Source organism: Tachypleus tridentatus, chromosome 1 (genome assembly GCF_004210375.1).
Source record: "Tachypleus tridentatus isolate NWPU-2018 chromosome 1, ASM421037v1, whole genome shotgun sequence".
Classification (NCBI taxonomy): domain Eukaryota; kingdom Metazoa; phylum Arthropoda; class Merostomata; order Xiphosura; family Limulidae; genus Tachypleus; species Tachypleus tridentatus.
The window spans coordinates 144,906,848-144,924,461 of NC_134825.1; the positions used below are offsets into that span (position 1 = coordinate 144,906,848).

Sequence of the window (17,614 nt, forward strand, 5' to 3'; positions counted from 1 at the left end):
AAAGGCATGGCACACACCACGGTAAGTCACAAAGTTAGCAATGTGTGCACATCTTCCAGCTATAACAAATGGCCTAAATGTAATAAAAATAATAGTTGGAAACCTCCATTGAATATAGAATACACAATAAAAGCCATTTATGCATAAAAAAATTAACCCTTTAAATATGCAACTCTACAGAAATATTTTTAAACAAACTGACCACAAAATATGTGCACAGTTTATTCTAACATTAAAGAATAGAGACATAATATCTAGAAATATGTAAAAGTAGGGAAACATTTGTTAACTGTTTGAAGCATATGAATAAATAAATAACATCTAATTGCATTCAAATCGATCAAAGTAAACTGAAATTTAAACCCAAAACTAAAGTTGAATGAAACAAATGAAATACATCATAATATAATTAAAATCACATAAACAGTTGAGCCAAGTAAAAGTTATATATAATAGAAATAAAACTGTCAAAAGGGAAAAAAATCATAATTAACAAAATCCTTTTAGAGTAAATTACTCATAATAGAAAGTATTTTAAAATTATAGACGAAATACTTTGAAATGTAATAAAAATGAAACTCGGAAGAGGCAAATCATAAAAGAAAATTGTAGATAAACATAATAATTAGATTGTAAAGTAATTTTAAAACTTAAAACAGCTTATTTACAGCATGTGCATAATACATGATCAGCAAAATACCTTTATCAACAAGCTAATACACTGAGAAGTTGATAGTAGATATCTAGAGTTGCAGTGTATCAACTTATTCAAAGCTCACAGGTAGCCCTGCAGCTTTTTCTTTATTATTATTATTAAAGCGCAGATCCTTTTCTTGGAAATAGTAGGCCCACATTACATGATAGAATGTCACCTGGACTTTACACTAAAGTCTCTAATGTATAACTAGCCATGAATCATAGTCCACTAGAATACTGGTCAGGGACTCCACTAGTAGGTTCTAGATCACTATCTTTTTACTTGATGAAGGCATCAGAATGCAACATATGTAAAGACAATGTTGAAGTTATAGGTGGTTGCTGCTCCTCCTTTCTCATCACTAAATTCATATTTTGCTGCTGATCAAAATATTGTCACAGAACTCCTGAGAGGTGTTTCAGTGGTAAGTTACTACTTTATTATTTCAGGCCATGGTTCCACTGGAGATTAGTTCAAATTTCACTGTTGCAACTCTTATTTCTGACATTTCTTTGATGAGCATGCTGTGTACTTCTAAGTTCCTTATTTAAAATAGAAAGTTTGACAGATATAAAATCATCCTTTTAAAATAAATACATAACACAATTAAAAAACCCTTTAAGACAAGTGATATTGCAAAAGTTATATTGAACCCTTTAACAAAAAAACATGACACCAATCCTTTAATAAGAATCTTTTACCACAGAACGTACGCTGTTACAAAAAGAACTATCAAATATTATGATAAAAATGTTAAATTGCAGAAATATTGTGCAGTTCATTTCATGTTTTAGTGCAGAGCTACACAATTAGTTGTATGCTCTCGATCTACTGCAGGGAACCTCACACCAATTTTAGGATTGTAAGTCACATGTTTTACAATAAACCCTTTTTAACATAATGTAGCATGAAATACTCAATGAAAGGCTGTTGAACATTAAGAAAGAAAACTAAGTCAATATGCAAAGCTCTTTAAAACATTGAAGAATTTGGTAATATATTAAATAAATTCTTTAACACTGAAATACATTTATGCAATTTCTCAAAAGAAATACAGTACAAATATTTAAAAAGTACTTGTAATTCATGAAATACAACAAAATGAACCCTTTAAGAGTGAGAAAAACAGTACAAAATGTGAAATAAAACTTCAATATAGCAAACTATGTAATAAAGAGAAAAACAAAAACATAAGAAACACTCAAAAATTAGAAATATATTACAAAATAAAATGTAAACATGTCCAACGTTACATTAAATAGAAATACAACCATTACAGAATATAAAAAACAATGAATACAGCAAAGTAAGATCACAATTCACTTTAGCAATAATAATTAGTAACTAAAACATTTCAACTTACATTATAGTTTTAAAAAGATAATCAGTTCAATACTGGTTTACATTTTTTATTAGCTAAAGTCTCTTTGCACAGTCCTGATGATCTTAAACTGTTCAGATATTAGTGGAGTATCAATTTGTTCTAATGTATGTTTAAGAACATTTGGCATTTCCAGATATCTTAGTAAACTGTGCTCCTTCACACAACTCACTAGTCCTTTTGTAACAGACCCCATTACTCAAGAGTATTTATATATATAGATAGATAGACAGACATCATTCAAACAGTTTAATTTTCTTGTTCTATCTTTAAATGCAAAATAGTTCCTTATTCTTGTGAAGGGATTAAGGGTAGCTCCAGATACAGTACTATATATATATAGTATTTATACTTGCACACACACATACCCTTGGCTTCTGGTTTTACTGCAGCCCTATCAATACATCCCTAAGGGTGGTTGATGTCTTCCTTTTTCACAATGGTTATCTTCACATGCAGCTGTCACATATCTTTTTCAAGCTGCAATGGAACTTTTAAATTTTTTGAAACCTTTCTCCCTACTGAAAAGGGCCTATGTTTACATCCATATTGTCATCATTTCTCAACAGTGGCATTTATATGCCAGGTTTTGCAGGAAGATCAACTGGGTGTGGATCTGATAGACACAATTTAACTTTAGGCAGTTATTACGTGGTTTTACCCCCTCCTCCACCTGTATTTTGTTAATGCTTTGTTTACTGGGCTCCATCCTTTTCCATTGATGTTTTGGAAGTTAGGCTTTCTGGGCAACCCTGAAAAATTGGGATATCTTTACTGCTTGTTTTGTTGGCCCTGACAAGGACACCAACCTCATAGCCACCATAACTGGAATTACAAGTCTAGCCTAATCTAGTAACATGTAATCTGCTCAATGGCTCTGAATGCAAGGAACAATATTTCCTTCAGTTACACTATGAAACAAAATTTATACTTTTTCTTTTTCCTGGGCAGAAAGTGTTATTTCCCAATTGCTTATGCCTAAAGTAAATGGAAAAAGACTATTTTTTTCTTCCAACTTTGTTTTTGTTACCTGAGTAATGAAATTTTCAAATTTACCTATTTTCCAGAACATTCCAGGTAGATTCAGTGCTGAGTAGTTGATAGAGAATTTTCTCGAATGTACAAGAATTTTCAAGAACTTTCTAGAATGTTGTAGACTTATGAGAATTTTCAAGAACCTTTTAGAACTTTCCATAATAATATATATACAGGGGCTCACCATTTCAGTTTAGTTCTAGCTGCCCTGGAGACCTCAAATTATGACTTGATCTGAAAGAACAGACTAATTAATTTAACTGTATAACTTGACAAAAATTGTTTTTATTTTCTGCTGATACAAATTTTAAGAATAGCTTCCCAGCTTCAGAGTTTATCAAGTTCTGAGTACTTTCTATCTAGTGCCAGACTATCTAAATTAGGCAGCACATATTGGATCATTTGATCCTGTTTTAGAAATTTGTAGTGGCTGCATGACATATTGACTTGCAAAACAAGCAAAATCTTCACTATTTGAACCTTGAAAGAGATGTTTCACCTCATTATTTCTTACTTGTGATAAGGAGGATAATCTTTCATAATTTGTGTTATTCTTCAGGAATTACTTGAAACTGGTGTTAACATAGGCATTGATTTTTCTGTAGTGACTGAAATTTGACCATTTGCTGAATGTTAGACTTATGCTCTTACTTACAAGTACTTCTTTGCCATACCAACTGCATCACTGTCCAATTTTCAAGAACTTTCTAGAATGTTGTAGACTTATGAGAATTTTCAAGAACCTTTTAGTCAGTTTTTAGTTTTTGTCAGTTTGTGACAGAAACATTGTTGTCACTTTATCAGAAGAATGCCTTCCAAAGATACAGTATAGAGGCTTCTGGAGCACTGGATGCCAAATGATATGGCTTTCTATAAAGACCTCTTTAAGGGGTCTCAGTATAAGCATAATTGTTCATAAATTATTGGCAACTTTTCATCATATTGTCACCAGCTTGGTTGATATGTATGAGAATGACTGCCATCACCAGTGGAATTTTAATGGAACAGGCCATTTTTCAAGCATTTTAGTATTTGAAAAGAGTATGCAATTTTGGCACACTTAGTATTCAACATATAACTTTTGTGATTGAACGGTGATCCTTGGATGTCACTTTCAAAGTAAATCAACTCTTTTCTTTGTTGTAGGTCTTGCAGGGTTGCAAGAGAATTTTTTTTAGATAAGTGGCTTCCAAACTGTGTGTTACAACAAGTTGTTAGAAGTGTCTGAAGAGTTTCATCCAGTGAAAAATAATTACAAACATAAAAAACATCTAAAAAAATTATTGCGTGTGTCAATGGTGGATTTATGTAAATCATGGTGTCATCAGTGAAAGAGTTTGGAAACAAGTGTTTGATTGTATCTTATAAAGAGCACGAGAGATAAATAACTAGGACGATTCAAGGACACAACTCTATTACCACTTTTACAATAACTAGATCTTGGTCAAGAATAACAAAATCTAGTTTTGAGTAGGTAAGAGTATACCTTGCATGTAGTTACAAAATCTATATAACTGTAGGGAATTTAAGGACTTAAAATGCAGAAGAATAGATGCAGTGGTTTATTGTAGGTGAAATGAAGGAGAAAAACTTGCTTTAAAGGTAAAAAAGAATTTTCTTAGAGAAAAACTAAATAATGGGTTTGAATAAAATATATTTTATTTAAATAGATAAAAAGATACATGGAGGAAAGCTGTATTTCACAAAAGATGACCCCTCGGTGTGGATTCCTGTATGTGGTGAGGGGACCTCCAAGGGAAGGTTCTGTTCTTTCAGTTTACCTCATCTTGGATCTAAACATCCACCCACGTGTTTGCTGTGCATGGCAACCTGTGAAGGGGAGGAGAGGATCCTAGTAGTTGAGGGGTCCAGCCCTAATACACCACTTTGGTCTTGAATTCCTGTAGATGGGAGGTCATGGGGTAAGCCCCCCTTGGGACAGTTGGCTGGTCCACTCGAGCTAGGGTCAGCCAAATACCAGTGTTGGATGTTCTTAACAGGTGTTGTGGACATTATATCTGATGCTGGTGTTTGGGTGTAGTGCTCATGAAACCCTGGGATTGGTGTAGTGTCCTTGTTTGACATTGTAGTGCATCCCCTCATAGGGTTCCATGGTGGATGGGATTAGTGGGCACCGAAATTTCTCTTTCTTTATTATGGATACTCCAATTAAAAATCTTAATAAAATAGTGAAAAAATAGTCTATAGGTAAACAACCACATCTTGAATTTTCTAAGCAGCAATCCTCACCATCCGTACCACATGTTGTATCTCATTTTCTCATATTGCACTACTTTACGGCAAATGTCTTCCTTTTTCATTCAGAAGGGACTTGCCAGCTCTCCAAAGTTAGTAAAAAAGCTTCGATCTGGTGACATATTGGCAAGAACCATGATGCCTGTGAGTGTGAAACAGACCCTCATTGCATTAGTTGCAATGGCTCTCACCTGTCCTACTTTCGTTCTTGCCCTAAATGTTTGGAAGAAAAAGAGGTGCAATGGTTAAAAACAATTCATAACATTACCTATCTTGAGGCTCGAAAATTGCTGTCCACTACCTCATCTCGGACTTATGTTGCTGCACTTTGTTCTACAGCTACCGTAGGAGTGCAGACAAATCTCTCTGTGCCTCCTAAAGAATCATTCTCCAAACAAATGAAAAGTCTTTTGACCTCATGGTTAAAAAAGATGATGAATCAACTTTAACACTTATCTCTGTTCCTTATATACATTCCACTAAACCCCAAGATCCACATCCTTTGGTTCCAGGTATAGGCATTTCCTTGGATCCATCTTCCTCTCTCACCCCAAGATGCAAAACAATCATTTGTTCACATCCTCAATCTCTGGAATCCCCTTCCAACAGCAAAGACCTGCCAATTGACCCAGGGCAGGATCCACAGAGGTCGATAGACCTCCCTCGAATAAAGAGAGTAAGGAAAATAGATGTGGTCATAAACAGAAGGGTTCTCCACCCAATTCACCTACACATAAATAAAAATGGCCATCTTCATACAATGGAACTGTTGAGGTTTACGTTCTAATCTGGATGACCTCAAAACACTGATTGCTTCCTACCATCCTGTTTGTCTTTCCTTACAGGAAACATTTCTGAAACCTGCTGATACAATCACCTTTCAGTGGTTTTCTTTATACAGAAATGACAGGCTGTGTGATGGACGAGTGCATGGAGGGGTGGCACTGTTGGTTGATCAGCATGTGCCCACCCTGTCTTTGCCAGTCGACACACTCTTGGATGCTGTAGCCATCCGTGCTTCTTTGGGTCATACCATCACAGTTTCTTCTCTCTACCTGTCACCTGGAGAGACATATGATCAATCAGACCTTGATGCTCTCCTTGAACAGTTGCCGTCTCCCTTTTTCATCCTGGGGACTTTAATGGACATCATTCCCTCTGGAGAAGTGCTGATATTGATAGGAGGGGTTGCTCTATAGAGCATATGCTATCTGATCACAACCTTTCCCTTTTCAGTACTGGTTCTTCTACTTATTTCCATGTGCCTAGTCAGTCCTTTACTGCTATTGATCTCTCAATCTGCTCCCCTTCATTATTTTCCCATTTTTCATGGAGGGTTGACAATAATACACGCAGTGATCATTTTCCTATAATCTGGAGAGAGACTGGCTGTGGTTGATGCCACCTGACCCCAATGGAAGCTGGATCAGGCAAACTGGCCCTCTTTTACTGCTCTTGCAGAACTTGATCCTGCCATTGTTTGTAAGCCATCAATTGACGACTGCGTGGCAGCAGTAACTGACTGTATTATACAAGCAGCTGATCAATGTATTCCTAAAACATTGACACATTTTTCATGATATCCTCGTTTATGGTGGAATCTTGCCTGCCACATGGCACGGAAGGCTCAAAAACAAGCCTGGGATACATTCCATAGATATCCCACACTCTCGAACTGCATCTCTTTCCAGCAGGCCCTTGCACATGCTAGATGGGTAAGACATCAAAGCCAGAATGAATCTAGGATTAAGTTTACAACCAGCATATCCTCTGCTACCAGTTCCAAAGTCATTTGGGACAAGATTTGAAATGTCAGTGGGCAATATCACTCTGTACCCCTCTCGATCTTGCTCTGTGTTGGCCAGGAAGTGGCTGATACCCACTCGCCATTACTCTAGGTGAAAGCTTTTTCTGGGTATCTAGCACTTCTGCTTCTTCTTCCACCTTCTTAGCTATCAAGACTTGGGCAGAGCATTCACCTCTTTCCTTCCGAGCTGATTATCTCTATGACTATATTCGTCCCTTTAAACTGATGGAACTCAAACTGGCCCTTCATCGGTCTGGCAGTACATCAGTTGGACCTGATGATATACACTATGAGATGCTGTGCCATCTATCTCCTGCTTTTTTCTCTTGCTATTCTTCTGATTGTTTTTAACCCAATGTGGCAAGAGAATGTTTTTCCTGATGCCTGGTGCCAGGCTATTGTCCTGCCTTTCTCCAAGCCTGGGAAGGATCCCAAGATTCTTTCAAACTACTGTCCAATTGCTTTGATGAGCTGTCTCTGTAAGACCTTAGAGAGGATGGTTAATGCTTGTCCCAATTGGTTTCTGGAATCAAACAACCTCCTCTTACCCACAAAGTGTGGGTTCTGTCGACAGTGCTCCACCATGGACCACCTGATTTGATTTGAAACGTCAACCATAGAAGCCTTTCTCAAATGACAACATCTTGTATCAATATTCTTTGACAATAAGAAGGCTTATGATACAACATGGAGGTATGGTATTCTGTGAGACCTCCATATATGTGGGTTATGTGGCCATTTGCCAATTTTTCTTAAACATTTTTTAATGGACAGGATATTCCGAGTTTGTGTGGGTTTGACACTTTCTCATTCTTTTCTACAGGAACTTGGAGTCCCTCAGAGCTGTGTTCAGAGTGTCACACTTTTCAGCATAAAAGTTAATGCCATCACTGAACAACTCTCACTGTTGCAAACGGGCTCTATGTCGACGACTTTCATATCTCATGTCAGTTGTCAAACATGACATATATTGAGTGGCAGCCACAAACTGCTTTCAATTGTTTTCCTAAGTGGGCCACAGTGAATGGCTTAATTTTCACTCTCTCTAAAACCGTCTGCATGCACATTTACCACCAACAGGATATTCACCCTAATCCTGAACTCCATATCGATGAAGCTGTGGTCTCTGAGACTATGTTCTTGGGGCTTATCTTTCACTGTAAGCTAATCTTTATACCACACACCAAGCAGCTACGGGTCAAAAGTACAAGAGCACTAAACATCCTCCTTGTCCTCTCTTCCACCACTTGGGGAGCGGATCGACACTATGTGCTAAAGATATATTGTGCTCTTATTCGTTCGAAACTCTACTATGGATCACTAGTCTATGGCTGTGCCAGACCATCGACCTTAAAGATGCTAGACCCTATTCATCATCAAGAACTTTGGCTCTGCACTGGAGTTTTCCACACTTCCCCAGTTCAGAGCTTATACATAGAGTCTCATGAACCTTCTTTGCTCCTTTGCAATTTGCAACTGTCTTTACAATATGCTTCGAAAATTTGTTCCTTACCGAAGCATCCCACCTGGTTTTCTCTCCTCGATGGGCTGTCCTTGGATAACATTGCTGTATTCACTGGTCAGCCCATCCCACCATGGCTTCTTACTGTCCCTAGTTGAGATCTGTCTTTAAGTCATCTGAGAAAAGTAGACACTCCTGATTGGAAGTACTGTCTGCTATTTGCTGAACATCTTTTAAACCATCCTTCCATTCCTATTTATACAGATGGTTCAAAATCAGGTGACTGTGTGGGCTCTGCCATGGTTTGTTGTGGTTCGGTGTTTGTGCGCAGAATCCCTCTACAGCTTCTGTATTCACTGCTGAGCTGTATGCCATTTCTCTTGCCCTGGATCACATAGAAGCTAAACAGTACTCAAACTGCACTATTTATACTGACTCGTTTAGTTCTCTACTGGGCCTGGAATCGCTTCAAGTTGGTTCACACCCTGTTCTCGCTGATATTCAAATTCGACTGGCCCATTTCTCTTTAACATCTACTTTTATCCAGTTTTTCCGGATACCGGGCCATGTAGGTATTCGCGGGAACAAGCTCGCTGACACTGCAGCTAAGGCTACCTGCTCTGGCACTATCACTGCTGTGCTTGTCCCATACATGGACTATGGTCCTGTATTCAATGCTTGGCTCCGTGACAGCTGGCAGTCGACTTGGAGTGAGCAACGTGAAAACAAGCTTTTCCAAATAAAACCATATATTGGACTTTGGCTGTCTTGCTACCGTAAGAATAGGAAAGAAAAAGTTGTTCTAACTAGACTATGCATTGGTCACAGTTTTTTAACTCATCGTTTTCTTTTATCTGGAACTGATGCACCAGTATGTAGTGTGCGTAAAACTCAGATCACGATAAGCCACATTTTACTCTCTTGTTTTCTTTGTGATTTACAATGATGGCACCATTTTAAGCATGTTCTGTCCCAAGGTTTGTCCATAACGTTAGTGTTATTGGTGATGGTGACGCTGTTCACCTTGATAATATTTTTACTTTTTTAAAGGCCATTAGTCTTTTTAATGCCATTTAAGTTTTTAGTTTATGCTTTACACCTCTTTAATATGGCTCCCTTTTAAAAATCACAGTCATTTAGTTCAATTTGAAATTTGAAACTGACCATAACAATAAGTAACTCGAAACTAAGACTGGAAAGGCCAACTTCAGGTAACTGACAGTGATTTTTGTACTTACCTGTTAGTCTTCCTGGCAAGTTATGATTATTACAGTCACGCTACAGAAAGTCCTTTACAACTTGAATTACTGTAGTTTTTATTTTGACATTGTAGACTAGATGTAAACATTGGTTTTATGCTTTTTTTTTAAACTGTTTTGTTTTACCTTAATTTCCATTTATGAATTTTACTGAATTTACTTTCACCTTTTTACCTGGCTTTTGGTGCAGATAGCCTAGCTGCTTTGTGCGATAAAACACTAAATCAACCAACCAACCAACAAAAGATGAATTAATATAATTTGAAATGGGTGGCTGTTTAATTATAAATCACACAATTACAGATTTCAAAAAGCAATAACTTAACATCAGATTGTAATTCTTCCATCATAGGAAATAATGGGTTTATAATATGATAAAGCCGATTTTACAAATCATTATTTCTGTATTTGGCCAAGAAGAAAACTTGGAAGTATTCCTGCTTCATTTGAGAGTAATAGAGGAGTCTCATAAGCACTTTCCTATCGAACAGTGAATACTTTTTGTGATCAGATCCTGCTGTGGCATTTTAAGGTTGAACTGATTTTCTAAAAGAGTATTAAATAGGTCTGATTTACAAAGTAATGCTGAATTTAACTAAAGTTGTGGTATTTGTTGGATATACAAGACTGTTCAGTTTAATAAAAGTTATTCTTCAGTTAATTTAGTGATTTAGTTTTTAAATGATTGTTTGGTTTTCATGACAGAAGTGTCAAAAGTTAATTATTTTAAAAATAATATTTAGGACAAATTTTGTTAAGTAATTCTATACAAGTTTTACAAGGCTTTCATAATATTGTTGATGGCATCTTTCTTAAAGCATCTAAGGAATCATTTTTTTCACTATATGTAATACTATTGCTACTTTTGGGCTAGATTGTTCTCTCATGTATTTTTAATATATACAGAAAAGGAAGTTAAGTTAGTGAAAGTCAAAGTGAAAAAGGGAAGAGAGATTGTGTGATTGTCAATTTAGCAGTAAATTGCAGTTTCCAAAGTATGTGAATCAGTCTGTATGGACTTTTGACATAAAAGATAATTACTTAGAGCTCTGGATATGACTATAGTAACCCATGGGGTAACATAATTGAACTTATTACTGATTGTACTGTAATGAAAGAGTATAGGATAAATAATTAATCTTGTCAATTGAGTTCTGAAGTAACTGAAGTAGACTTTTGATAAAAAAAAATCATTTAAAGATTTAGATTTAACTGTGGTAAACAAAAGTGTGACCAGTTTTTTGTACTCACATTTGAGTTATTTTGAACATATGTTTTTTTTATAGAAACAAGTGGATTGCATGATGTCCATTTATTGTTGAAATTTATAACTAACAAGTCATAGATACATACTGTAAAGAATTCACCCGTATGAAAACCTAACAATGTTTAAACAAAGAAATAGACTGTACACAATCTGTGGCACATTGTAAAAAAAAAATGTTTTTTACCAATGTGGGATTACAGTGGAAAAGGAAAAAGGGGATGAGGCCAGCGAGAATAAAGTCAAGTCAATCATTTTCTAGGCCATATGTTATGGAGAAAGTGCATAGATTTAGAATAAATGAAAAGAAGGTATAAAATGTATGATATACCTTAATATCGCATTGTTATAATAATTGACACCTAAGGCTGAGTTATCACACAACTTCAAATGAATATAATATGTTCTGCATCAGTAACTGTAATAATTACTGCAAGTGTTTGCAGAGATGAATGTTGTAGCCTAAATGTTCCTTTATAAAATAAGTTTTTAATAGTTATTATTTTGATATTTTTACAATAACAAAATTAATTAATTATTAAAGTATTTAATTCTGCTGAATGCTGTACTTTGTAGGAGCTTAGTTGAGGTTTCTGACACCATTACGAAGTAATGTTTTTTTTTCCCTTCTTTCACAGAAGTTGTTGATTATCTGGGAACAGAAGTATCAACATCCAAGCAAAAAAAGTTCAGTCTAGTCACATTCATTGATACTCCAGGCCTTGTTGATGGAGAAATGGTTTATCCTTTTGATGTAGATAAAGCTATTCTTTGGCTAGGTACTTAATAATGTTATTATTATTATATTAGAATTATCATATATCCTGTACATTATGGTTTGTCATGGAACTTTAGGCATCTGTTGTGTATATAGATTAGAATTCCAATAGTTGGTGATGCATCTCTGCATCAACTTGAAATCTAATTTTAGATTTTTACATCTAAGCACAATTTTATTGCATATATTATTGTTTCTAAAAGTATTCATATTTGGTCATTTAAATTATTGAAGAAAATTTTATGTTTTGGTAACTACAACTTTTCATTTATACTTCTAATATTTGAATTTTAACACATAATATCTAAATGTTCAGAAGCAGTATTTTTATTTGCTGCAATCATTAGATGGAAGGAAGATTTAGTATAAGACTAGTGTATTATACTCACTGAACCTTGGCTGGAATTTAAAAAAAGCAATAACTCAAAATGTAATTTTCTGAAATTTTAGTCACAAGGTATCTTTCACTATCCTCCCAAACCATATTTAATCTATGATACTTTTTATCATTTTGTAAGTGTTCTAGTAGCAAATTTATTTGAAGATTTTTTGTGAACGTATCTGAGGAAATCTGGAGTATTGCTCTGATCAGCTTCCACTTTATGCAGTAAAATATGAATTGCACTAAATACTTTGAGTGGATGAACTGAGTAGTTGTTGACTGAATAAAGTTATTCAGTTTAAAAGATTACAATAATGTATATAAGCAAATGTAATAATTAATGAAATGTTAGTTTACTGTGTTCAACACAATTATAGGAAAATGATAAACTAGCATAATTACATCAATTTTAATTTGAAATTAAGACAGTGTGACAGTAATAGTTTTATTAAGGCCTTGATGACACTGAATATATTAATATGAAAATACAGCAAAACTGTTTTGTTATTATTGAATGATATTGTATTAAATACAATTACATGCATTTGTGTAGCTAATAGAACCATTTTAAAGGCATTTAAAACTATATAATAACTGTAAAAATTAAGATCACAGTTTATTGTCTTCCATGTAATTGAAGACAGCTGTCTTAATCATCATAAATTGATCTTGTACAAACTTCCATTATGACTGCAGCAGAAATTATTCCATAAATATAATTTTTTTATATTTAACACTAAAACATTTTTAAAAGTATATATGTATATATATGTATGTATACATTAACTTAATATTTTTACAAAAAAATACAATTTAAGAAATTTGAGTACAAGTCTACTTTTATGTTTATTTCAGTTGAAGACATTAGAATGGATACATTTAAAACTGTATTTTTAATATCGAAAATATCCATGCTTTTTATATCAAAGCTTTCATGTTTCAACAAAATTACTACTGTTTTAGAAAACAATAAAGACATACCTCCACACTATTATCAATCCTATGTTAACACAGGTGAAGATGTGACAGAAGATAAACTATAATTTCCTTTAGTAATTTCAGAATTATCAGGAACTCTATTATTTCGTATACAGAATTGTTGAGACATGTTTTCTTGAGAAGTTCTCCATTAAACTCAGTAGGTTTGAACATCAAACTGAAAGATTTATCATATCCTTTACTATCGAATCATTTTTTCACTATTGGAAAAAAACATCAATTTATGTAATTTAACAATTTAATTTTCTTTTTCTTTACTATGTCTTTTAAAGTATCTTAGAGCAGTACTTTTGCTTGTGATCATATGAGATGCTTTTTATGCTATGAAATTACAATTTCTCTGAAATAAACGTCCATGGTAGTATGGTTTCCTTTAACAAATTTCCTTGTTTCCAATTCAATTAATTAAAAGTATTTCACAAAACACAAACTACTCAGGCACATTTAACCATGCTAAATTATACTTTCTGCTAACATGGAAGTAGTAAGTTTCTTGTATATTTTTAAATCTTATTTCAGACTTTCTCAGATTTATTGTTTGTTTCAAACTATGCTGTTATATTGAGTTCACAGAAGATTAAATTCTAACAAATTATTATTTTTGTTCCACTTAATAAAACTCAAATCTTACCTGTTGCTTTCTAGCTGTTTTTTAATTGGCATTCAAATTGATTCTTGATTACAATGATTGCTCTGTTCAAATCATTAAAATACATATTGAAAATAAAGTACTTCTTAAATCTATTTGACATCTAAACAAGCTTAGCTCATATATATATATATGTTTCTATTTTTATTTTTGATGAATCCAAGCTTCAATAATATTTTGTTATAACTACAAACAACAATTAAATAAACACTTATGTTGAGTGGAATGGTATCAGTATTTAAAAATAATTCAGTAACATCCTAATATAAAAAATTCACTTTAAATATGAAATAATTGAGTTAGGAGTTGTTTACTCGTTATTGTTTTTCTTAACAATGTTTTACAAATATTTGTGTTTACATATGTGAATTAACTTTTTATCATTTCTGCACAACTTAAAATCAAACAAATTATGTGAACTAATTTCAGTATAGAATTTATATGTGTGTATTAGGATGGCTCATATTTGTTAATTTTGATTTACAGAATTTTCATCTCCACATTTTATTCCAATAAATAAATAAGGAATTTATACCAAATTTTATTCTGTGTTCAATAACATCTAGATGTTGTTCAGTGTAGTTGAAACTTTACTTTGTAGCTATCATTATATCTGTATATTTTGAATATTCTAGAATGTTTCAAAATATTTTAAATATTCCAAAGTTTATTTCCAATAGTGGAAAACCTCAAGTTTTTGCTGCAGCATATTTGCTCAAAGACTGGAAAATTATTGCTTGTGTAAAAGCAGTTTACTTTGATACAACAACAAGCAAACTTGGCTGTACAAGTTGAGCATGTATGCTGTTAGACAAAGATTAAACAACAATTTACTGTATTCGGAAAACTAACATCATATCCTATAACTTTTCCTGGCATGTGTTTCCAAAGAATTTATGGGACTTTTGGGGCAGTAGCTTTAGAACTTTTTAACTTGACATTTTACCTGCAAATACAGACCACTATATACTACTTAATTTCCACTACATTCATGCCAGTGTAATGGTAAAAAATAACATGCCACTGAACCAAGTATCAATTAAAATATTTATTAAAATGTAACAACAATTGGAATAACATTTAATACTTATCAAGAATAAAGTTCATACAAATATGCCTGGCCAGGTCTTGATACTGCTGTTAATGAACAATAAAATAGAAATAGAAATTTTAATTATTTCAAATAATGAAATCAGGAAATAAAACAGAAGAAGAGAAAACCTGGTTCCAAAAAGAAGAACAACAAAATAATCCAAAGTCACCTTATATTAATAACAATATGTAGTGATAACAAGAATTCACTAACTATATCATTCACTATCTTGTGATTGAGTTTATAAAGCTTATGGCAGGGTATTTATTTACTGTGTTAGGTCATGAGAGTATATCGCATGTGATCATAAATTTAGATAATGTTTTGTTACATTAACAATATTTTTACATTTTTGCTAGGATAGTTATTGTCAGTTTCATAATACATACATATTTATTCAAACTAAACATGATCGGCTAGGTGAGTAACAAAAAGTCTATAAATAAACTGAACAATAGAAGGAATAATAAATGAATGATAAACTAAACCATAATTTAAAAAAACAATAAATTACTATGTTACACAGGACATAAACTGAAGATTTATTTTGCTATAATACTGATACATGTATATTTGTGTGTGTGTGAACACACATAATATACATTACTGTACAAAAGTGTCTTCCTCTGGGACAGTGGTAAGTCTTCGGATTTACAACACTAAAATCAGCAGTTTGATTCCCCACTGTGGACACAGTAGATAGCTCAATGTGGCTTTGTTATAAGAAAACACACACATACTCTGTACAGAAGTATTAGAACAAAGTCAAAAGTTAGATTTCAGACTACTTTATCAATGAAAGGTAAATCATAGATGAAATATCAAAATTTTATTTATCTTCATATATAATACAACAGAACCTTTATGGAAGTGTTTGAGTTCAGCAAACATTTAATATTTTGTGCCCCCCCTTCTGCTTTAATAACTGCAGACAGTTTTTCATGCATAGTTGCAATGTACTTAATCAAGGTATCCTTTAGGATTTTGCTCTAGATGTCACTAATACACTCCCATAAAGTTGCTTTGAAAGTTACTTTTGATTTGTCAAGTTGTTGATCTGTCAATTCTTAGATCTGCTTAGTTGGGTTGAGATTGGGGTTCTGTAGGGGCCAGTGCACCATTTGATAACTTCAGCAGCTTTTTTCTTAGGTAAGTAATTTCTGCACAGGTTGGAGGAAGATTTGGGGTCATTATCTTCTTGGTAGTAGAAGCCTTTACCAATAATGCTCAAATCATTAGATATGCCATGATAAATCAGTATCTGATGGTATTTGTGCTGGGTCAGTTATTCCATCTGTTTTGGAAATGTCTCCTGGTACCTCAGCAGAAAAACACCCACAAACCATTACACTGCCTCCCCATGCGTCATGGTAGATGCTATGCATTGAGGTAAATATATTTCACCTTTCTTCTGCCATATGTACGACCTATGCTTTCACCCAGATATTCCAAACTTGGAGTCCTCTATCCATAATAACCTTTACCAATCTCTCCAGTTTTGTATTTTTTAGCACATTTCAGTTCTTTGACAGTATTTGGAGATCAAAGTAAAGGTATTTGAACTGCTACATGACCAAATATTCCATTCTCATTGAGTAATCTTCATACTGTATATCTGGACACTTTGTCATTTGGTATGTGATAATTTATCTCATGCTTGAGATCAGTGGCAATCTTCCTTCTGTTCCAAAGACTGCATAAATACAGATACCTAACATTAGAATTATTGAGTTTAAATGTTATTTCCTATTTTCAAACTTGCCTGTCTCAGTCTAATGACCTAGTGTGTACTTAGCAGTGTCTTGGGGGCAAGTCTAAGGCAATTTGTTAGAGCCCAGTGAGCATCACATAAAGCTTTTATACAAACTCTCTGCTCTACTGACAATTTTATGTGCTTTTTGGGCCATGGCATGACAACAAAACCTAATATATAGCATTATGCACTGTTTTTATCAAGGTTGATTTGTGGAGTGCTATTAAACTAATTTCTTCTATACTATACCAGTACCATATACTAGCTTCTTCCTATGTAGAAGACACTGTATTTGGTACCATGGCAGTTATTTCAGATCCTAAATTTAATCATTATGTTGATTCAAGCAGAACCCTTAGGATATACCCTTGGTATAAGTATATGGGAATTCTAAAGAATGATAAATATTCTCACCCTGGTTCATTCAGTTATCAACAGGGATCAGTGAAGCATTACCATAGTGTTGAAATTTGGATTCTATAATGGCGTGGAAGAATTAGCCCCATAAAATGGAAAGAATGACAAAATATTCTCTTGTCCTAAGACTTTTGCACAGCAGTGTATATATTTATATGCACATAATAAAATAAATAGCTTCAATGTTATTAATTGCATCCTTAATAGGGAATTATACTTAGCATTATAAAACAGTAAGCAGCTTGATATAAAATAAGCATTAAAAAGATTCCATTGCCAGCTTTAATTGTTACATTAAAGACACTAGACATAGTGGATAATGTCTGTGGTTATAACTACCAAATGTATTGGAGATATCACATCTGTCAGACAAAATCCAGTT

General features: G+C 33.7%; 1 protein-coding gene across 4 annotated transcripts in view; it reads left to right on the forward strand.

The window, feature by feature from the left end:
- The window catches only part of LOC143226068 (uncharacterized), a 101,816-nt gene that overhangs the window by 49,652 nt on the left and 34,550 nt on the right, over positions 1–17,614 (forward strand). For 3 of the 4 annotated variants that reach the window (XM_076456518.1, XM_076456526.1, XM_076456544.1), the window contains exon 6: positions 11,800–11,940. The exons of the other annotated variant lie outside the window; for it this stretch is intronic. In XM_076456518.1, the coding sequence (XP_076312633.1) occupies positions 11,800–11,940 (141 nt within the window). The remainder of the gene's footprint in view (positions 1–11,799; positions 11,941–17,614) is intronic. 4 annotated transcript variants of the gene reach the window in all.